Source organism: Carcharodon carcharias, chromosome 25 (assembly GCF_017639515.1).
Source record: "Carcharodon carcharias isolate sCarCar2 chromosome 25, sCarCar2.pri, whole genome shotgun sequence".
NCBI lineage: Eukaryota > Metazoa > Chordata > Chondrichthyes > Lamniformes > Lamnidae > Carcharodon > Carcharodon carcharias.
Genome location: NC_054491.1, coordinates 20,359,378 through 20,382,475, shown reverse-complemented (window position 1 = coordinate 20,382,475; position 23,098 = coordinate 20,359,378). Strand labels below are relative to the sequence as shown.

At 49.1% G+C, this 23,098-nt stretch overlaps 1 protein-coding gene across 7 annotated transcripts in view; it reads left to right on the top strand.

Moving 5' to 3' along the window:
• The first annotated feature begins 6,150 nt into the window (after positions 1 to 6,150).
• LOC121269615 (transmembrane protein 25) overlaps positions 6,151 to 23,098 on the top strand; it is a 35,088-nt gene continuing 18,140 nt past the window's right edge. For 5 of the 7 annotated variants that reach the window (XM_041174332.1, XM_041174333.1, XM_041174331.1 and 2 more), the window contains exons 1-6: positions 6,151 to 6,479; positions 10,671 to 10,785; positions 12,258 to 12,569; positions 15,477 to 15,767; positions 16,453 to 16,596; positions 22,379 to 22,412. In XM_041174332.1, coding sequence (XP_041030266.1) covers positions 10,713 to 10,785; positions 12,258 to 12,569; positions 15,477 to 15,767; positions 16,453 to 16,596; positions 22,379 to 22,412 — 854 coding nt within the window. In that variant the 5' untranslated portion in view covers positions 6,151 to 6,479; positions 10,671 to 10,712. Of the gene's footprint in view, positions 6,480 to 10,670; positions 10,786 to 12,243; positions 12,570 to 15,476; positions 15,768 to 16,452; positions 16,597 to 22,378; positions 22,413 to 23,098 lie in introns of those variants that run through there. The other 2 variants (XM_041174335.1, XM_041174336.1) reach the window with 2 other exon arrangements.

The window sequence follows — 23,098 nt, the reverse complement described above, 5'->3', positions numbered from 1 at the left end:
TCATTGTTTTGCCCTGGATTACCCAATCACAGGACCAGATAGCAAAGCAGGGAGTATCTACTCCTGATCGTAAGAGACGCCGAGTCTGCTCATCAATGAGACCAGTGATGCTGAAAATAAGAATATTGCGTGCAGAACTATAAAGTTGTAACATAACTTCCACTGCCAGATCTGTCCATTAAAAGTCAAGTCTATTGTAAAATGATTTTCTATTTGAATACATTTTTGGCTCAGTACCAATGCAAACATGACAAACTTGACATCCAGCCTTCTCACATTATCCTGCCTAATTTTCAGATGCTCCCTGCCGATCCCCAGAACAGAAAGATAAAGAAAGACTTGCATTTCTGTAGCACCTTTCATGACCTTGGAACATAAGGAAGCACTTTACAATCAATTAAGTAGTTTTGAAAGTGTATTTACTGTTGTGATGTAGTTAATGTGGCAACCAATTTACGCAAAGCAAGCTCCCACAAACAGCATCATGGTAATGACCAGATAATTTTTAATGGTGATGTTGATTGAAGGTAAATATTGCCAAAGACATTGAGGTGAATACCATTGCTGCTCTCTGAAATAGTGCTGTTGATCTTTTATGTCCTCCTGGGATGGGGCCTTAGTTTAATATCTCAACCAAAAGGTAGTTCCACACTCCCACGGTACTGTAAATGTCAGTGTTTTGTCTCAAGTCTCTGTCGCGGCACAGGAACCTATAGCCTTCTGACTGGAGGTGAGAGTACTACCGACTATTATGTCATGACTAACACACCAGTGCCAGAATCTTCCATGCCTATGCACATTGAAGATGATAAAAGAAAACTAAAGGAGCAATGAAATCCCAGCATAGGTTCAGCTACAAGAAAATAGGTTTGCCCAAAATAATAAATTTATTTTTGTTATAAATCATCTAGGCCACTAGATGGTGCAATTGAGTGACATGGAAGTACTGCATCACCCTCTACTGGCAGGAGAGCAAAACTACGCCAACAATTTGTGCCAATTTAATGCAGAGAAACAACAAATTGCATTTATATAGTGCCTTTAATGCAGTAGATTATTCCAAGGTTCTTCACAACGGTGAGCAAGCAGACAAAATTCGACACAAAGCTAGAGAAGTAACTATTAGGATAGTTGGCCAAAAAAGCTTGGTCAAATAGAGAGGTTTTAAGGAGTATCTTAAAGGAGGAAAGGTGGAGAGATGTAGGGAGGAAATTCCAGAGCTTGGGACCTAGAGGGTTGAAGGTGCTGCTGCCAGTGATTGAGTGATAGAAATTGGGGACGTGAAAGAAGCCAGAGTTGGTGCACAGAAATCTGGGAGGTTATAGAGCCGGAGGAGGTTCCAAAGTTAAAGTTGAGGTGATGGATTCAAAAAAAAGTTGCAAAATTTTAAATCATGACAGTGATGGACTGGGAGCCAATGTAGATCAGTGACATTGTCGCAGGACACATCATCGGAAAGAGTAAAGTAACAAGAGGAATGGAGCCTAATTCAGGATGGGAGAGTTAGGTGAGGCCAACAGCTCACTCAAAATGATGTGTTTTAATAAGATTTCTAAGGCAGCAAAAATTAATTTTAACAAAGGTTCTTGGCTTTCAAATTTTTTTTACAATGATTTTTTTCCCTGATGAAGAAGTCTTGGATTTTGAAATCAAGTTTTTTTTTTACTGATTTTCATCTAAATAAGGAAAGACTGAACTGATGATTCCCAAGCTCCTGTGTTTTTCATTTTGTTTGTCTTTGAAGCCTTGTGCACAGAACCAAGGTGTTGGGTATGTTGTGTCAACAGAGCAATTAGTACATGGCTGCTTAAAACCTGTCTTTTTGACTGAGCTTTTGGTCTCCTTTCCTGAAATCTCTACATGTGGCTGGATCAAATGATGTGCCTAACCTCCTGTGAGTGCCTTGGGATAGTTTCCTAATTGAAATTGCTACTCGTTACGTGGGAGAGGGATTTGGGGAGGTGGGGGAGAGGGGTTTAGGGGGTGGAGGTGGGGGATTTGCAGGGTGGGGGAAAGGGGGTGTTGGTGGGGTTTTTGGGGGGTTGAAGGGGGTTTGGGAGGGGATTTTGGGGGTGGGGGAGTGGGAGTTTTGGGAGGGGTGTTGGGGTTGTTTGGGGGTGGGGGAGAGGGTTAGGGGGAGGAGGTTTGGTGTGTGGGGGAGAGGGTTGGGAGGGTGTGGGGGAGAGGTTTTTTGGTGGAGGGGGTTGGGGGGGATTTGGGGGGAGGGGGGTTGGGGGGTGTTTTTGGGGGGAGGGGGTTGGGGGGTGTTTTTGGGGGGACGGGGTTTGGGGGGGTGTTTTTTGGGGGGGAGGGGGTTGGCGGGGTGTTTTGGGGGGAGGGGGTTGGCGGGGTGTTTTGGGGGGGAGGGGGTTGGGGGGGTGTTTTGGGGAAGGGGGTTGGGGGGTGTTTTGGGAGGGAGGGGGTGTTTTTTTGGGTGGAAGGGGGATGGCGGGTTGTTTTGGGGGGGATGGGTTTGGGGGGGTGTTTTTGGGGGGGAGGGGGTGTTTTTGGGGGGAGGGGGTTTGGGGGGGTGTTTTTTGGGGGGAGGGGGTTGGGGGTGTTTTGGGGGAGGGGTTTGGGGGGTGTTTTTGGGGGGAGGGGTTTGGGGGGTGTTTTTTGGGGGGAGGGGGTTGGGGGGGTTTTTTGGGGGGAGGGGGTTGGGGGGTGTTTTTGGGGGGAGGGGTTTGGGGGTGTTTTTGGGGGCGGGGTTTGGGGGTGTTTTTGGGGGGAGGGGTTTGGGGGTGTTTTTGGGGGGAGGGGTTTGGGGGGTGTTTTGGGGGGGAGGGGTTTGGGGGTGTTTTTGGGGGGCGGGGTTTGGGGGTGTTTTTGGGGGGAGGGGTTTGGGGGGTGTTTTGGGGGGGCGGGGTTTGGGGGGTGTTTTTGGGGGGCGGGGTTTGGGGGGTGTTTTTGGGGGGAGGGGTTTGGGGTGTTTTGGGGGGGAGGGGTTTGGGGGGTGTTTTTGGGGGGAGGGGTTTGGGGGTGTTTTTGGGGGGAGGGGTTTGGGGGTGTTTTGGGGGGAGGGGTTTGGGGGTGTTTTGGGGGGGAGGGGTTTGGGGGGTGTTTTGGGGGGGAGGGGTTTGGGGGGTGTTTTGGGGGGGAGGGGTTTGGGGGTGTTTTGGGGGGGGAGGGGTTTGGGGGGGAGAGGTTTGGGGGGAGGGGTTTGGGGGGGAGAGGTTTGGGGGGAGGGGTTTGGGGGGTGTTTTTGGGGGGAGGGGTTTGGGGGTGTTTTGGGGGGGAGGGGTTTGGGGGGGAGAGGTTTGGGGGGAGGGGTTTGGGGGGGAGAGGTTTGGGGGGAGGGGTTTGGGGGGTGTTTTTGGGGGGAGGGGTTTGGGGGTGTTTTGGGGAGAGGGGTTTGGGGGGTGTTTTGGGGGGGAGGGGTTTGGGGGTGTTTTGGGGGGGAGGGGTTTGGGGGGGAGAGGTTTGGGGGGAGGGGTTTGGGGGGGAGAGGTTTGGGGGGAGGGGTTTGGGGGGTGTTTTTGGGGGGAGGGGTTTGGGGGTGTTTTGGGGAGAGGGGTTTGGGGGGTGTTTTGGGGGGGAGGGGTTTGGGGGGTGTTTTTGGGGGGAGGGGTTTGGGGGTTTTTTGGGGGGAGGGGTTTGGGGGTTTTTTGGGGGGAGGGGTTTGGGGGGTGTTTTTGGGGGGAGGGGTTTGGGGGTTTTTTGGGGGGAGGGGTTTGGGGGTTTTTTGGGGGGAGGGGTTTGGGGGGTGTTTTGGGGGGGAGGGGTTTGGGGGGTGTTTTGGGGGGAGGGGTTTGGGGGTGTTTTGGGGGGGAGGGGTTTGGGGGGGAGAGGTTTGGGGGGAGGGGTTTGGGGGGTGTTTTTGGGGGGAGGGGTTTGGGGGGTGTTTTTAGGGGGAGGGGTTTGGGGGGTGTTTTTGGGGAGGGGTTTGGGGGGTGTTTTGGGGGGGAGGGGTTTGGGGGGTGTTTTTGGGGGGAGGGGTTTGGGGGTGTTTTGGGGGGAGGGGTTTGGGGGTGTTTTGGGGGGGAGGGGTTTGGGGGGTGTTTTTGGGGAGGGGTTTGGGGGTGTTTTGGGGGGAGGGGTTTGGGGGGTGTTTTTGGGGAGGGGTTTGGGGGGTGTTTTGGGGGGGAGGGGTTTGGGGGTGTTTTGGGGGGGAGGGGTTTGGGGTGTTTTGGGGGGGAGGGGTTTGGGGGGTGTTTTTGGGGGGAGGGGTTTGGGGGTGTTTTGGGGGGAGGGGTTTGGGGGTGTTTTGGGGGGAGGGGTTTGGGGGTGTTTTGGGGGGGAGGGGTTTGGGGGGTGTTTTGGGGGGGAGGGGTTTGGGGGGTGTTTTGGGGGGGAGGGGTTTGGGGGTGTTTTGGGGGGGAGGGGTTTGGGGGGGAGAGGTTTGGGGGGAGGGGTTTGGGGGGTGTTTTTGGGGGGAGGGGTTTGGGGGTGTTTTGGGGGGGAGGGGTTTGGGGGTGTTTTGGGGGGGAGGGGTTTGGGGGGTGTTTTGGGGGGAGGGGTTTGGGGGTGTTTTTGGGGGGAGGGGTTTGGGGGGTGTTTTTGGGGGGAGGGGTTTGGGGGGGAGAGGTTTGGGGGGGAGGGGTTTGGGGGTGTTTTGGGGGGGAGGGGTTTGGGGGGGTGTTTTGGGGGGAGGGGTTTGGGGGTGTTTTTGGGGGGAGGGGTTTGGGGGGGAGGGGTTTGGGGGGGAGGGGTTTGGGGGGAGGGGTTTGGGGGGTGTTTTTGGGGGGAGGGGTTTGGGGGTGTTTTGGGGGGGAGGGGTTTGGGGGGGTGTTTTGGGGGGGAGGGGTTTGGGGGGGTGTTTTGGGGGGGAGGGGTTTGGGGGGTGTTTTTGGGGAGGGGTTTGGGGGGTGTTTTGGGGGGGAGGGGTTTGGGGGGTGTTTTTGGGGGGAGGGGTTTGGGGGGTGTTTTTGGGGGGAGGGGTTTGGGGGGTGTTTTTGGGGAGGGGTTTGGGGGGTGTTTTGGGGGGGAGGGGTTTGGGGGTGTTTTGGGGGGGAGGGGTTTGGGGGTGTTTTGGGGGGGAGGGGTTTGGGGGGTGTTTTGGGGGGAGGGGTTTGGGGGTGTTTTTGGGGGGAGGGGTTTGGGGGGTGTTTTTGGGGGGAGGGGTTTGGGGGGGAGAGGTTTGGGGGGGAGGGGTTTGGGGGTGTTTTGGGGGGGAGGGGTTGGGGGGTGTTTTGGGGGGAGGGGTTGGGGGGGAGAGGTTTGGGGGGAGGGGTTTGGGGGGTGTTTTGGGGGGAGGGGTTTGGGGGGTGTTTTGGGGGAGGGGTTTGGGGGTGTTTTTGGGGGGAGGGGTTTGGGGGGTGTTTTTGGGGGGAGGGGTTTGGGGGGGAGAGGTTTGGGGGGGAGGGGTTTGGGGGGTGTTTTGGGGGGAGGGGTTTGGGGGGGTGTTTTTGGGGGGAGGGTTTGGGGGGGAGAGGTTTGGGGGGGAGGGGTTTGGGGGGTGTTTTGGGGGGAGGGGTTGGGGGTGTTTTGGGGGGGAGGGGTTTGGGGGGGTGTTTTTGGGGGGAGGGTTTGGGGGGGAGAGGTTTGGGGGGGAGGGGTTTGGGGGGTGTTTTGGGGGGGAGGGGTTTGGGGGGGTGTTTTGGGGGGAGGGGTTTGGGGGGGGTGTTTTGGGGGGAGGGGTTTGGGGGTGTTTTTGGGGGGAGGGGTTTGGGGGGGTGTTTTGGGGGGAGGGGTTTGGGGGGTGTTTTGGGGGGGAGGGGTTTGGGGGGTGTTTTGGGGGGGAGGGGTTTGGGGGGTGTTTTTGGGGGGAGGGGTTTGGGGGGGGTGTTTTGGGGGGAGGGGTTTGGGGGTGTTTTTGGGGGGAGGGGTTTGGGGGGGTGTTTTGGGGGGCGGGGTTTGGGGGTGTTTTGGGGGAAGGGGTTTGGGGGGTGTTTTGGGGGGAGGGGTTTGGGGGGGTGTTTTGGGGGGAGGGGTTTGGGGGGTGTTTTTGGGGGGAGGGGTTTGGGGGGGGTGTTTTGGGGGGCGGGGTTTGGGGGGTGTTTTTGGGGGGAGGGGTTTGGGGGGGGTGTTTTGGGGGGGAGGGGTTTGGGGGGTGTTTTGGGGGGGAGGGGTTTGGGGGGGTGTTTTGGGGGGGAGGGGTTTGGGGGGGTGTTTTGGGGGGGAGGGGTTTGGGGGGGTGTTTTGGGGGGGAGGGGTTTGGGGGGTGTTTTGGGGGGCGGGGTTTGGCAGTTGGAGGAAGGTGGGTCACGTGATGAAACCTCGGCCGGAATCCAACCGGAATCGGCAAAACCGAGAGAGACAGAGACAGAGACAGAGAGAGGGTGTGAGGGGAGGGGAGGGTCTGTGTCAAGGTCTGTGTGAGGGGAGTGGGCGCGGACCCTGAGTGACTGAGACCCCGGCCCCGGGATGTGTGACCCGGGCTCGGGCTGAGCCTCCCGCTCCCCCCGGCCGGCGCTGCTCTAAATCCAGGCCCGAGGCGGCGGGAAGGCCTCGCGGTGAAAACCTGGCAATTGGCTCCGAACCCGCGGCTTCGACCCGAACAGATCCCGAAGCGGCCAATCCCCCGCCCTGGCACGTCAGAGGTGAGATCCTTTCAGATCACCCCCTGCTCTCCCTGTGGATCACCCCCCGCTCTCCCTGTAGATCACCCCCCGCTCTCCCTGTAGATCACCCCCCGCTCTCCCTGTGGATCACCCCCCGCTCTCCCTGTAGATCACCCCCTGCTCTCCCTGTAGATCACCCCCCGCTCTCCCTGTGGATCACCCCCCGCTCTCCCTGTGGATCACCCCCCGCTCTCCCTGTGGATCACCCCCCGCTCTCCCTGTGGATCACCCCCCGCTCTCCCTGTAGATCACCCCTCGCTTCCCTGTAGATCACCCCCTGCTCTCCCTGTAGATCACCCCCTGCTCTCCCTGTGGATCACCCCCCGCTCTCCCTGTGGATCACCCCCCGCTCTCCCTGTAGATCACCCCCCGCTCTCCCTGTAGATCACCCCCCGCTCTCCCTGTAGATCACCCCCCCGCTCTCCCTGTGGATCACCCCCCGCTTCCCTGTGGATCACCCCCTGCTCTCCCTGTAGATCACCCCCTGCTCTCCCTGTAGATCACCCCCTGCTCTCCCTGTAGATCACCCCCTGCTCTCACTGTAGATCACCCCCTGCTCTCACTGTAGATCACCCCCTGCTCTCCCTGTAGATCACCCCCCGCTTCCCTGTAGATCACCCCCCGCTCTCCCTGTAGATCACCCCCTGCTCTCCCTGTAGATCATCCCCCTGCTTCCCTGTAGATCATCCCCCTGCTCTCCCTGTAGATCACCCCCTGCTCTCCCTGTAGATCATCCCCTGCTCTCCCTGTAGATCATCCCCCTGCTTCCCTGTAGATCACCCCCTGCTCTCCCTGTAGATCATCCCCCTGCTCTCCCTGTAGATCATCCCCCTGCTCTCCCTGTAGATCATCCCCCTGCTCTCCCTGTAGATCATCCCCTGCTCTCCCTGTAGATCATCCCCTGCTCTCCCTGTAGATCATCCCCTGCTCTCCCTGTAGATCATCCCCCTGCTTCCCTGTAGATCACCCCCTGCTTCCCTGTAGATCACCCCCTGCTTCCCTGTAGATCACCCCTTGCTCTCCCTGTAGATCATCCCCCTGCTCTCCCTGTAGATCATCCCCCTGCTCTCCCTGTAGATCATCCCCCTGCTTCCCTGTAGATCATCCCCCTGCTTCCCTGTAGATCATCCCCCTGCTTCCCTGTAGATCATCCCCTGCTCTCCCTGTAGATCATCCCCCTGCTTCCCTGTAGATCATCCCCCTGCTTCCCTGTAGATCATCCCCCTGCTTCCCTGTAGATCATCCCCCTGCTTCCCTGTAGATCATCCCCTGCTCTCCCTGTAGATCATCCCCTGCTCTCCCTGTAGATCATCCCCCTGCTCTCCCTGTAGATCATCCCCCTGCTCTCCCTGTAGATCATCCCCCTGCTCTCCCTGTAGATCATCCCCCGCTCTCCCTGTAGATCATCCCCCGCTCTCCCTGTAGATCATCCCCCTGCTTCCCTGTAGATCACCCCCTGCTCTCCTGTAGATCACCCCCTGCTTCCCTGTAGATCAACTATAAATACTCCCTCCCCCCACTTTCTGCTGCGCGGCAACTAGTTTGGCCACATGTACTGGGCTGATTTTTAATCTGATGCGGGGGTGTAATGGGAACTGTGTTAAAAAGTGTCCTGGCAAGGCTGCTCTCTGCTCCGGACAATGTTATTACCGGACAGTGGTCAGTGAGGGAGCCTCAGGCCCCTTTTATTGTTGGGTTTAATCTCTCGCAGGTCGGGTTGTTATGGTTCATGGGACTTGTCCAGCTTAGAGCACAGGATTGGGGGTTGTAGAGAGGAGGGGTAAACTCTCCCAGAGAGGCTGGGGGAGTTGTAGAGAGGAGGGGTAAACTCTCCTAGAGAGGCTGGGGGAGTTGTAGAGAGGAGGGGTAAACTCTCCTAGAGAGACTGGGGGAGTTGTAGAGAGGAGGGGTAACTCTCAGAGAGGCTGGAGGGTTGTAAAGAGGAGGGGTAACTCTCAAAGAGGCTGGGCGGGTTTGTAGAGAGGAGGGGTAAACTCTCCCAGAGAGGCTGGGGCGGGGGGGGGTGGTGTTGTAGAGAGGAGGGGTAAACTCTCCCAGAGAGGCTGGGTGGGGGGGGTGTGTTGTAGAGAGGAGGGGTAAACTCTCCCAGAGAGGCTGGGGCGGGGGGGGGTGGTGTTGTAGAGAGGAGGGGTAAACTCTCCCAGAGAGGCTGGGGGTGGGGGGGCCGTTGTAGAGAGGAGGAGTAAACTCTCTCAGAGAGGCTGATGGGGGTAGTTGGGATTGCTGCTGGATGCAAAATCCCAGCAAACTGCTATCCAGACCCTGGCTACTCCAGGTGACCTGGATATATTTGGTTTCTCGGATGAGTTGTGTTTGGCCCTTGCCCGTTCGGCATGGCCATCCATAATTCAGCTTCTGCATGTTCCCTGATATCCCAACTGCCTGGCTACATATTGAAGGGGAGTTCGAAGGCAGAGAGACACTGGGGAGGGCATAGTGAAGATTTACAAGGAATCTGAAAGGTTATAAATATCAGGAAAACTGAACAAGCTAGGGGCTGTTTACTCCAGAAAACAGAGGACCGACAGATGATGTGATGGAGACTAGAATATTATGAAAAGGATTGAGAAGATGTTTTTACTTCTGAAGGAATCCATAATTAGGGGCTATAAATATAAGATAATAAATCCAATGTAGGAATTCAGGAGAAACATCTTTACTCGGGAAACAGTTTAAATGTCGAACTCGTTAAGAATTGGAGTAGTTGAGGTGAATAACAGATGTTTTAAGTGTAAGCTATGTGGGAGAAAGGAATAGAAGGGTATGTTGATAGAGTAAGATGAAGAGGGAGTGGGAGGAGGCATATATGAAGCATAAGCACTGGCATAGATCAGTTGGGCCCAAATTTGTATAAACATTTTTGTTGCATTAGCGGCATTGGATTTAAGAGCTAAAATGAACAAGTTTAGGAGCCCCTGCAGTGAGTCAGTACTCTGACAAGAGTATTATCCATAGAGTATCATCTCTTTGAGGCTTGGTTTTAAATATTGTTTGATCATGCTCCTGTCTAGCAACTTGGAACAGTTTATTATGTTAAAAGATGTTATACTGCAAAGGCTGGCAGTTACATAGCACTTTTCATGACCACTGGATATTTCAAGTGCTTTCTGGCCAATGAAGTAGTTTTGAAGTGTAGTCTCACTGTTGTAATGTAGGAAACACGGCAGCCAGTTTGCACACAGCAAGCTCCCGCAAACAGCATTGTGATGATCATGTGATGTTGATTGAGGGATAAATATTGTCCAAGATACCACCTTAACTCCCCTGCTCTTCTTCAAAAGAGTGGATGTAAAAGATTCTCTGGCTATGCGCAAGCAGATGGGTCTTCTGTTTAAAGGCTCGTCTGAAAGATGGCATCTGTGACAGTTCAGCGGTGAGGTTTGTATCAACAGCATACTAACTCCAAGGTGATAAAGTGCTCCCCACTGAGTCACAGTTGACAGGAGGGACAAGTAACATTGCCTCAGTAACGTTGACATAGATTTTTGTGCTCAAAACATTTCAGTGCACTTAGCCATTGAGTAGTTCAACTTTTAAAAAATAAAACACAAGCCTTCCCTTTAAGTCTTGGAAGATTCATCTCCCTGCATCCTAATTCACTTGAACTCATTAACATCATTGCTAATCTGAACCTCTCTTGTCCCTCCTGTCAACCGTGACTCAATGGGGAGCACTTTCTCACCTTGGAGTTAGTATGCTGTAGATACAAACCTCACTCCAGAATTGGAACAAGAAATCAAAGCTGACACTTCTTTTGCAGTACTGAGGGAGTGCTGTACTGTCATAGGCGCTGACTTTTGGATGAGACATTAAACTGTAGCCTTGTCTGCTCTCTCAGGTGGAAAAGATCCCAAGTCATCATTTGAAAAACAGCAGGGGAGTTCAGTTCGGTGTCATGGCCAGCATTTATCACTCAAGTAACATCATGAAAACAGATTATCTGTTAACTATCACATTGCTGTTTGTGGGAGCTTGCTGTGCGCAAAATGATGGCTATGTTTCCTACATTACAACAGCGGCTACACTTCAAAAGTATTTCATTGGCTGGAAAGCACTTTGGGACGTCCTGAGGTCATGAAAGGTGCTATATAAATGCTAGTTCTTTCTATTCTCTGGGAAGCAACTGACGATTTTATTTTATTGGTCCAGTTTCAGGGAAGATGTAATGAAAACAGGAGAGCAGCCTCCAACATGAGAGTGGCTGGATGTGACAATGTCGTAGGAGCTTTCCTACTTCTGCAACTTGAGACCTATGTTCGCTCAGGTACTTCAGCATGGAAATTAGATGGATTTTCATTCCTTCTAGTTTTAACGCTTTTCCCTCCTTTCCCTGAACTTGCCCAGGACTTCATGAGCAATTGTTGAGGTAAAGCCAGGTGCAACTTCTAACACGCGTACGAGACAACAAACTGATGCCTGTGTGGCCCAGTGAACATACAAAATAGGAGCAGAAGGAGGCCATTCTGCCCCTTGAGCCTGCTCCACCATTCAATAAGCTTATGGTTGATCTGTGTTTTGAATTCCACATTCCCATCTACCTCCAATAGCCTTAGATTCTTGTTAGGCAAAGGAATCTATCTACCTCTGCCTTAAAAATATTCAATGACTCTACCTCCACCACCTTCTGAGGCAGAGAGTTCGTACATCCCTTTGAGAAAAAAGTTCTCCTCACCTATGTCCTAAAAGGGCGACCCCTAATTTTAAAACAGTGCTCCCTGGTTCTGGACTGACCCACAAGAGGGAACATCCTTTCCACGTCCATACCTTTCAGGATCTTATATACATCAATCAAGTCACCCCTTGCTCTTCTAAACTCTAGTGGAAACAAACCCAGTCTGTCTAATCTTTCATCATAAAACAACCCACTCATTCCAGGTATTAATCTAGTAAACCTCTTCTGAACTACTTCTAACTCATGGTAAATACATACGTACCCTCCCTTCACCTTCTCTATGGTATTGAGCAAACTGGGTCTCTACTCTAGAATGGAGAAGGCTGAGTGGTGATCAAATTGAGGTCTTTAAAATTCTGAAAGGGTTCGATCCGGAACAAATAGGGGAGATGTTTCCACTTGTGGGAGAGTTCAAAACCTTGGCACCATAAGTATAGGATAGTCACAAATAAATCCAACAGGCAATTCAGGAGAAACTTCATCACCTGGAATGTGCTGAGACTGTGGATCTGAGAAATTGGGCAAAATAGTATGGATGCATGTAAGATGCAACTAGATAAACCCACGAGAGAGAAAGGAATAGAAGGACGCGCTGATAGGGTGAGATCAAGTAGGGTGGGAGGCAGCTTGTATGGAGCATAAAACACCAGCATGGACCAGTTGGGCTGAATGGCCTGTTACTGTGTCTGTAAATTCCAAGTGGGCCACTTAGTCCTGAGCCTGCGCTCAATTAGCTATCCTCAGTAGAAGGTGGGGTGCTGCACTTAGCTTTAATGCCCCATAAATTAGGGAGGGCTGGGGGGAGAGACAGAATTTCTGATCATTAGACTGTGACCCAAGCTCCTTCCCCACCTGATGGGCACTGCATTTGATGTCAGCTATGATCCCCCATGTTTTGAATGAATTGGTGGTTACTGATGGTTACTGGGTTCACGCTTGAAGAATGGCCTCATAGGTGAGATTCCAGCAGACTGCCTATTGCCACAAAGTTGTACCCCACCAAACTTGAAGGGGTTCTGAGGGTGCAATTCTCTTTTTACTGGTATTTAGTATTTTGGTTACAGAAATCGCTGAGCCGTTTCCTTTAATTAACGGACGTCCTCAGCCTGTTGTCACCTTGGAGGAAAATGCTACCAAAGAATTTACCTGCAGAATGGACGGCTGGAAGTCAGTGCCCATTGTTACCTGGTACCTGAATGGCAAAAAGCAGTTGAGTAACCAGACCATGCTGATCCCCAACTCCAGCGAGACTAACAACCAGAGCTTCAGCAACTTTGTGATTACCACCCGCAGGAAGGACAAGGAACTCAACTGCTCAGCTACTGACCCTGTAACCGGGAAAACCCAGAACGCCAGTGTGATCCTCAATGTGCAGTGTGAGTATCGAGAACGCCCTAAAAATTTCAAATAACTGATCCTTCGGAGGAGACGCATGACATATTCCTGTTCCAAGTGGGATCTGTTACAGGAACTCCAGCCTGTGATCCCTTGTGCTATGGACTCCAATTCTCTCATGTTCTAGGGTGGGATGTGGTGCATGCGGGTTGGAGGAAGAGGGGAGTCGGGGAGTAAAGATTCACCAACAATTACTTACATTTATGTAGCATCTTTAACATAGTAGAACATCCCAAGGCGTTTCCCAGGAGCAATTATCAGACTGTTTGATGTGGAGACACATAAGGAGATATTAGGACAGACCAAAAGCTTAGCAGAAGAGGTCGTTTTTAAGGAACATCTTGAACAAGTAGAGGAGAGGCTTAGGGAGGGAAATCCAGAGCTTTTCCCCAGGAATTTTTTTTCTCCCTGAAGCTGTAGCCAGCCTAAGAAATAAATATTATTCTAGGAACAGAAGGAGGCCATTCAGCTCATTGAGTCTGTTCCATAATTTTATTAGCTCATGGCCAATCTGTGCTGTAACTCTAAATACCTAAACGCCCTGGCGTGGCAAAAAACAATAAACCTCAGTTTTGAAATTTTCAATCACCTCAACAGTTTTTTGGGAGAGAGGGGTCTTTGTTTGATGAAGCGCTCCCTGACATTGCCCCTGAATGGCCAAGCTCCAATTTTAAGGTCTGTCCCTTGATCTGGACTTACCCCCCACCCCCAAAGGAAATAGTTTCTCTCTATCTACCTTACCTAGTCCTTTAATCACCTTAATCACCTCAATTAGATCACACCTTATGTACTTAGGAGAAGACGAGCCTTGTCCATGCAATCTGTCATATTTTAACCCTTTTAGCGCTGGGATTGTTCTGGTGAATCAGCGTGAATCCCCTCCAAAGCCAAAAAATCTTTCCTGAGGTGAGGGGCACCAAATGGGCTCTGACAGAAGCTTTATATAGACTGTAGTTTAATTTACACCCCTTTGTGATCCAGCCCCCTGGAGATTCTATTAGCTTTTCTGATTATTTTGTGTACCTGTCTACTGTTTTGTTTTATTCTTTCATGGGATGTGGGCATCCCTGGCAAGGCCAGCATTAGCTGCCCATCCCTAATTGCCCTTGAGAGTCTACTACATTGCCACTGTCTGGAGTCACATATAGACCGGATGGGGTAAGGATGGCTGACTTCTTCCTTGAAGGATATTAGTCAACCAGATGAGTTGGTATGTGATGATTTTGGCATATGGATCCTTAAATTTCTGTGCTCTGCTTCTCATCATTTAGAAAATATTCTGACCTATCTTGGGTGGAGCTGTGTAAAACATGGTGTACGGTACCTCCTTAAAGTCATATTATCCAATTGCCATACTTTGTTCAAGTAAATAGGAAGTTCCATGTGTGAAATTGTGACTCTGGACATGCATTTAATTTGTTGTCATTTTTAAAAAAAATGTCATTAAATTTGCTGCTCGAGGAGAGCCTGCCAATTTTCACCTCCTGGTCATCCTGGTAGTGTCACTGACTAGAAGGCCAGCTCCATCCATCCACTGGGACCTGTGGTGGTGTTTAAACTCGGGAATGCAGACTTCCGGCAGTCACCTTGCTAAACCTTTACCAAGAGCTTTCAGAAAATCTAAGTTGACAATATGATCTGTTATCTTATCTCCCAACTATTTGCCAAAAACCAAATCAGCCTGTGCTTTCCAGACGTTTTTCCCGATGGGGCCCCATTTTGATGCCTTAGGCTTTGTGTGATTGGAGAGTGAAAATTAGTAGGGGAGTGGTTGCACGGGGGATGGTTGGAGAATTGTTGAGTGGTTGGGGTGAGTTGTTGATGGTGGGGAGGTTTAAAACCGCTGGAAAAGTGAAGACCCACCTTGTTACAGGCTGTGGCTGTAGCAGCAGTCGGACCTCAGAGAACCTTAGCTTCATAGCCCACGCTTGGATGGACTTTGAGACTCCCAGGCTCCCAAAATAACTTGGCTTGAGTCTCACAACACGAGACACCAGGTAGCACCCCCGGGCATGTGGAGAGGGAGAGACTGTATTTGTCGGTGAACCCAGACATCATGTAAAGGAAAGCTGGGCAAGTCGGACCAGAGGCTGTCAATTGAATTTAGTGAGAAGTAAATTTAAACAGATATTGGAAGCATACTTCCTTGCTCAAAGAGAAACAAATGGTTGAAATAATCTACTTGGCAAGGCGGTGAAGTTAAAGACTAATTGGAGTATCCACATCTAGGCTGAGGTAGGAACGAGTTAGAATGGGCTGAATGACCTCTTCTCATGCTTGACTTTTTATCTAGAGTTCTTGGAACGTGATGTAGTCTTGGCAAGCCTCTGGACTTTGTGGCTCATTATTATGGTTCTCAGCAAACACCAGGGTGGAGAGAACTCAGCCATACACAAGCAAAATACTATGGATGTTGGAAATCGGCAATAAAAACAAGAAGTGCTGGAAAAACTCAGCAGGTCAGGCAACATCTGTGGAGAGAGAAACAGCGAAGAGCAGCATCCATAAAACTTTCAGGTTGATGACCGGAACCCAGGGTTTTGAAGAAAGGTCATTGAGCTGAAACATTAACTCTTTTCTTTCAACCCTAGCCAAGCTTGCTCCCAAACATTTCATCGCACCACCTGGGCCCCAAGCTCTGAAATTCCCTCCCTAAACCTCTTCTCCTCCCTACCTCTCTCTACTCCTTTAAGACATTCCTTAAACCAGTTTGATCCAGCTTTCGGACCCCTATCTTAATGTCTCCTCCTTTGACTTAGTGTCAGTTTTTGTCTGATAATGCCCCTGTGAAGTTCCTTGAGAAGTTAAAGGCACCACAGAAACACAAGTTGCCATTGTTGTTATGTCACTAAATGGGATTTCTTGTCTTCTGTGTATCTTTTCCCCAGTCAAACCTGAAGTTATTCGGATGGATGCTGAGTACAAGGAACGCAACGATTCGGGACTATTCCTCGTCCTGTTTGTCTTGGTACAGGCGAACCCTCCTGCCACCATTACCTGGGTTGATGAAAGTGGCCGTGTAATTGTGAACACCTCCAATTTCATGATCCTGGACACCAAGAGCTACCCTTGGTTGACCAATCACACTGTCCACGTGCAGTTGTCCAGCCTGGCCAAGAACTATTCCTTCACTGCTGGCAATGAATTTGGTGTGACCAACTCCTCCATTTCTTTACCAGGTAAACCATGAAAAATCCACTGTCGGTTATACAGCCCACTCAGAATTATTCTAAATCCCTGGATTTCCAAAATGAATTGATTCCGCCACTGAGGGCATAAAGGGATATGGAACCAAGACAGGGGAATGAAGTTGAGATGCTGATCAGCCACAATCTAATTGAATAGTGGAGCAGGTTCGAAGGCCTGAATGGCCTCCTCTGGTGCCAAATGATACCACGAGAGTTGGACCTTCACCCATTTCTAATTTTAAGTCCTACTCTGGAGGCTTGACCACCCAATTGAGGTGGACACTTCCAGCACAATACTGAAGTAGTGTAGCACTGTCAGAGGTGCTGCCTTTCAGATTAAACTTTAAACCTGAGGTCCTGTACCATATCAGGTGGGCATAAGAGATCGCACAGCATTATTTCAAATTGGAGGAGGGGAGTTCTTCCTGGAGTCTTGACGAATATTTATCCTCAGTCAACATCAATAAAAAAAAACTTAACTGGTTGTTACCATGTTGCTGTTTGTGGGAGCTTGCTGTGCACAAATTGAGTACATTTCCTACATTATAACAGTGTTTTCATTTTAAAATTGGCTGCAAAGTGCTTTGCGATGCCCTGAGGATGTGAAAGGTGCTATGTGAATGCAGGTCTTTCTTTCTGGTGTGGTAGTGATTTGTGCATTTCTCTTTCTCTCCAGGTTTTCTGCATTCACATGTTGAAGTGCCTGTTTTGGTGATCCTTCTTGGGGGAGTTCTCGGGCTCCTCACCATTCTGCTCCTGAATGTTATTGTGTTGTGTGCTGTATACCGGAGAAGGAAGGAAAGAACAGGTGAGACACCAGGTGGGACATTGCAATGTGTTGGTGTGTGACCTGTTGTTATAGGACTGATGGAGGTGTAGATGTAGCTGTCTCCCACTCAACAAAGCCACTTGTAGAGTTGGAATAATTGTTAGGCACGGGAAAGTTTTATGGATGCTGCTCTTCGCTGTTTCCCCTTCAGGATGACTTCTAATTTAACTAGAGAGAAATTTAACTGGACCAGCCACACAAAAACTGTGGCTGCAAGAGCAGGTCAGAGGCTGGGAATTCTGCGACGAGTAACTCACCTCCTGACTCCCCAAAGCCTGTCCACCATCTACAGGGCACAAGTCAGGAGTGTGATAGAATACTCCCCACTTGCCTCAATGACCGTGGCTCCAACAATACTCAATAAGCTCAACAACACCCAGGATAAAGCACCTGCTTGATAGGCACCCTATCCTCCGCCTTAAATATTAATTCCTTCTACCACAGTGGTAACAGTGTGCACCATCTATAAGATGCACTGCAGCAACTCACCAAGGCTCCTTCAACTGCTTCTTCCAAACCCACAACTTCTGCCCCCTAGGCCAAAAGAGCATAAGTCCAGCACCACCTGCAAGATCCCCTCCAAGCCACATATCACCTTGACTTGGAATTGTATCACCATTCCTTCACCGTAACTGGGCCAAAATCTTGGAATTCATTCCTTATCAACAATGTGTGTGTTTCTACAGCGCACAGGCTGCAGCTGACTAACTGAGTGAAGACTTGGAGTTTGGTGAGGGGGAGTTTTAAGTCTTAATTTTGTTCTTAAATTTTGCTCTTAAAGTCTAATCTAGTCTGTAATTAGCAGTAACTGGAAAGTACTGTGTAAGCAGGCTAAGTTATTTCTTTCTTGCCGCTTAGGCAGGGTAAACTCACTCTTAGCTGTAGGAGTTGAGCAGTTAATTAGCTAACTGTTTGAATCTGGTTACTGTGGCCCCAGTTCAGTTTACTATAGATTCAGGGTTTTTTAGTGCAGCCTTGGCAAATGGAACGCTGCTGAGATAACTGAGTGAAGACTTGGAGTTTGGTGAGAGGGGAGTTCAGGGAAGGATGTGTTTGTTTTCTCTTTCTATCTTGCTCACCCCATAGAAATTGGTTCATGCCCAACTGCAGGGAAAGGAGCTGGCTGTTTGGTGAGTATCTGGTAAGTTCTATTCTATCCCTAAGGCTTAAAATAGTACACAATTTGGTGGTAAAGTTAATAAAATATATAAAAAAGCAACGTCAGTAAGTGATTAATATCATTAAGTAATTATTTAAAACAGACTTAGCACAGCAGAACAGATGATGTATCAAGGCTGCAGCAAGTTGGAGCACCTGGATACCAGTAAGTGTTTGCAGCTCGAGGAACTTTGACTCAGAGTCACTGAGCTGGAGGCTGAGCTGCAGACTCTACCACCTGGATGCTTTATACCAGGAGGCAGTCACACCACTTAGTATTGGGTCTTCTAATTTGGCCAGGGACTGGAGGGTGTGACTGTGAGTGAGGCAGGTAAGGGGACCTAGGGGGCAGGAGTGTGAGCCTCTGCAATTGTCCAACAGGCTTGAGGTTCTCTCAGCTTGTTTGGATGAGAGTGGGGGCTGCAGGATGGATGAACAAACTGATCATGGCACCGTGGTACAGGAAGCCATCCAAGAAGGGGGAGCAAAAAGGAATGTAGCGGTAGGAGGGGACAGTACAGTGACGGGGTTGACACTGTTCTCTGTAGCAAAGAGCAAGATGGTTTTGTTGTGTCCAGGGCCAGGGTTCAGGATATCTGCTCAGGGCTGGAGAGTAACTTGCAGTGGGAGGGGGAGATTCCAGTGGTTGTAGACCATGTCGGTACCAACGACAAAGGCAGGATGAGGAAGGAGGCTCTGCATAGTCAGTATGAGGAGCTAGGCACCAAATTAAGAAGCAGAACCTCAAAGGTAATAATTTCTGGATTATTACCTGAGCCATGTGCAAATTGTCATAGGACAAATAAGATTTGAGAAATGAATGCGTGGCTCAAAGGCTGGTGTGGGAGAAGTGGGTTCCGGTTCGAGGGGCACTGGCACCAATATGGGGGAAAGTGGGATCTGTACTGTTGGGACAGTCTACACCTGAACTGTGTTGGGGCTGGTGTCCTTGTGAACCACCTAACTAGGGAAGTAGGAGAGGGTTTTAAACTGAATAGCGGGGTCAAGGGATCAAATTTGTGAAGATGTGGTAAACCAAAGAGTAGAGACAAGGTAAGAGTGACAGGTATTTATATGGGAAATGATAAACTGTGACAGGAAGGGACCGAGGGCACAAATCTAAGAGTAAATTGGCAGATAAGACTAGACACTACAAAAATAATAAAAGGACAGAACTAAAGGCTCTGTATCTGAACACATATCATTCAAAACAGAACAGATGAACTGATAGCACAAATAGAAATAAGTATGATCTGATAGCTATTACAGAGACATGGCTACATGATGACATAGATTGAAACCTGAATATTGAAGGGTATGTTACATTTAGGAATGACAGGAAATTAGGAAAAGGTGGAATGGTGGCTATGTTAATTAATGATGGTATTAGCACATTAAAGAGAGTGACCTAAGTTCAAGAAACCAGGTCATAGAAGCAATTTAGGTTGAGATGAGGAATGATAAAGGCAATAAGTCACTTGTGGGAGCGGTGTAGAGGCCCCCTAATTGTAAGCACACAGTAGTTATAAAAGAAGAGATAATGGGATCTTGCCAGAAAGATACAGCAATAATTTTTTTTATTCGTTCGTGGGATGCACACATCACTGGCTGGGCCAGCTTTTATTGTCCACCCCTAATTGCCCTTGTTCAGAGGGCATTTAAGAGTCAACCACATCATGGTGGATTTTAATCTACATATACGAGCATACAAATTAGGAGCAGGAATAGGCCACTCGAGCCTACTCCGCTATTCAATAAGATCATGGCTGATCTGAATGTTTCCTCGACCCCACATTCCTGCCTACCCCTGAAAACCTCTCACCCCCTTGTTAATCAAGAATCTATCCAGCTCTGCCTTAAAAATATTCAAAGATTCTGCTTCCACCGCCTTTTGAGGAAGAGAGTTCCAAAGACTGTCAACCCTCTGAGAGAAAAATTTCCCCTCATCTCTGTCTTAAATGAGCGACGCCTTATTTTTAAATAGTGACCCCTAGTTCTAGATTCTCCCACAAGAGGAAACACCTCCACATCCACCCTGTCAAGACCCCTCAGGATCTTAAAGGTTTCAATTAAGTCACCCTCTACTCTTCTAAATTCCAGTGGATGCAAGCCTAACCTGTCCAGCCTTTCCTCATAGGACAATCCACCCATTCCTGGTATTAGTCTAGTAAACCTCCTCTGAACGTATTTACATCTTTCTTTAAATAAGGATACCAGTTCTGTACACACTATTCCAGATGCGGTCTCACCAATGCCCTGTACAGCTGAAGCATAACCTCCCTACTTTTGTAAATCAATTCCCCTCGCAGTAAATGATAACATTCTATTAGCTTTCCTAATTACCTGCTGTACCTGCATATTAACCTTTTGTGATTCATGCACTAGGACACCCAGATTCCTCTGAACCTCAGAGTTCTACAACCTCTCACCATTTAGATAATAAGCTTCATTTTGGTAGGAAGAATAAAAAAGAATAATTTCACATTTGCCCACATTATACTCCATTTGCTAGATCTTTGCCCACTCACTTAACCTATGCTGCCTGGGCTGGAGGACCTGAGCTATGATGAAAGATTGGATAGGCTGGGGTTTTTTCCTTGGAGTAGCAAAGGTTGAGAGGAGACCTGATAGAGGTGTATAAGATTATGAGGAGCATAGATAGGGTGGAGAGGAAGGCACTTTTTCCAATAGTAGAGGGGTCAATAACCAGATGGCATAGATTTAAGGTAAGAGGTAGAAGGCTAAGAGGAGAATTATTTTCACCCAGAGGATGGTGGGAGCCTGGAATTCATTGCCTGAATGGGTGGTTGAGTCAGAAACTCTCATAACATTTAAGAAGTATTTGGATATTCACTTGCATTGGCATAGCCTCCAGGGCTATAGATCAAGCGTTGGAAAATGGGATTATTGCAGTCAGATCTTTGTTGACAGGCGCAAAAAAGATGGGCCAAATGGCCGCCTCCTGTGCTGTAAACGTCTATGAGTCTATGTCACTTTGTAGCCTCCTTACATCCTCTTCACAATTTACTTTCTTACCTATTTTTGTGTCATCAGCAGATTTAGCCACCATTTCTTCGTTCCCTTCATCCAAATCATTTATCTAAATTCTAAAAAGTTGAAGCCACAGCACTGATCCCTGTGGCGCACCACTCAACATATGCCAACCAGAAAAGACCCATTTATGCCAATCTCTGCCTCCTGTTAGCAAGCCAGTATGTTAACCCCTACACCATGATGTTTTATTTTCTGCAATAACTTTTGATGTGGCATTTTATCAAATGCCTCCTGGTAATCTAAGTACTGTACATCCACTGTTCCCCTTCATCCACAGCACATGTGACTCCTTCAAAGAACTCCAATAAATTGGTTAAACATGATTTCCATTTCACAAAATCATGTTGACTCTCCCTGATTACCTTGAATATTGCTGGTACAGGGACTGAACCCATGTTGATGGCATCAGTCCGCATCACACGCTAGCCATCTAGCCAAAAGAGCCAACTGGCAGTTAGAGATGGGCAATAAATTCTGACCTTGTTGGTGATGCCCACATCTCATGAATGAACTTTTAAAAAAACTTGAGAAGTTACCAAGAGGCCTTTGTTGAGTCTTCTGTACCTGTGTCCCATTTTTATCCTGGTCATACATAAGTCACAGAAACCAGAAACTAAGAGAATGACTGCAAGTTTATAGAATCCAATGTACAGCACATAAAGAGGCTATTCAGCTCCTTGAATCTGTGCTGGCTCTTTTGAAGTGTAATCCAGTTACTTCCCACTCCACTGCTCTTTTCCCATGTCCTTTCAGTTTTTCATTTTCACGTATTTATCCAATTCCCTTTTGAAAGCAGCTATTGCACGTATACCCAGCACCCTGTCAGTGTATTCCAAATACTAACCACTCATTGCTTAAAGTGTTCGCTCATGTTACCTCTGGTTTTTTTGCCAACCGCCTTAAACTTGTGCCTTCTGGTTAGTGACTCTTCAGCCATTGGAAACGATTTCTCTCTTTTAACTCTATCTAAAGACTTCATGATTATAAACGCCTCTATCAAATTTCCTGTTAGCCTTCTCTGCTGTAACGAGAATGACCCCAAGTTCTCCAGTCTATTCATGTAACTGAAATTTCTCATTCTTGGAAGCATCCTAGTAAATCGCTTCTGTACCCTCTTGAAAGCTTTCACATCCTTCTAAAGTGCGATGGGGTTACTATTGTGAAGTCGAACATTTTGCAGCCAACACGCTCACAGCAAGCTTGTACAAGTAGCAGTGTGGTAAAGTTCATTGTGAGGTTGATTAAGAGAAAATATTGGCTAGGAAATTGGGGAAGCTCCCCCCTTCAAAATAGTGCCTTCTGCATTATCCTGAGAGAGCAGATAAAGCCTTGGTTTAAAGCTTCATTAGAAAGACAGCATCTGCAACTTTGCAGCACTCCCTCAGTACTGCACTGAGTGTCAGCCTGCATTTTGTGCTTGCGTCTCTTACCTAAATGCACAATCTTCGGACTCAGATTTGAGTGCTACCAACCTAGCCATGTCTGATACCTTGGAATTGATCGATCCTGGGATTTCCATGTACTGGTCATAATTGATTCCTTTTTTTGTATTCTGTTCCAGATTTAAAACCCAGCTCTGACTCAGCAGTTCACAGGTAAATAATCTACTCTATTATATTCCAATGATTGCGTTTAGTTTGTGCTTCACGTCTTCCTTTCCCCTGCTGGAATCTGAACCTTAGATATGCCTACATGTTGCTGTGAAGATAATGAGCACATCCAATCGTGGAGATTATCTCAGTTTAGACCAACCCTTTTGCCACCCTATGTCTTGCTCACCCTGCTGCCTATATCCCAACTTGTACCCAGTCTCATTCACCCATTAGCCCTGTGCTCGCTGGCCTGCATTAGCCCCCAGTCAAGATTTTAAAGTTCTCCTCCTTGTTTTCATCCCCCCACCTCATGGCCTTTCACACTCGATATCTCTGTAATCTCCTCCAGCCGCACAACCCTCCGAGATCTCTGCCCTCCTCCAATTCTTGCATTTTGCACATCTCTGATTCTAATTCCTCCACCATTGGTGGCCTGAGCCTTAAGCTCTGGAATTCCCTTCCTACACATTTCTACCTTTCTACCTTGTTGTCCTTTAAGCTGCTCCTTGGTTGACTAAGCTTTAACTCACCTGCCCTAATATCTCATTTGGCTGTGCGGCCCCTGTGAAGCACCTTCGGGTGTTTTAGACACTAAGTGTAAGTTGTTGTTGTAGTGTTATTGGTTGGTGACTAGGAGTGGGAACACTGATTTTTCTATCTCTCAATCAGGGACCCACCTATTGCCAAGG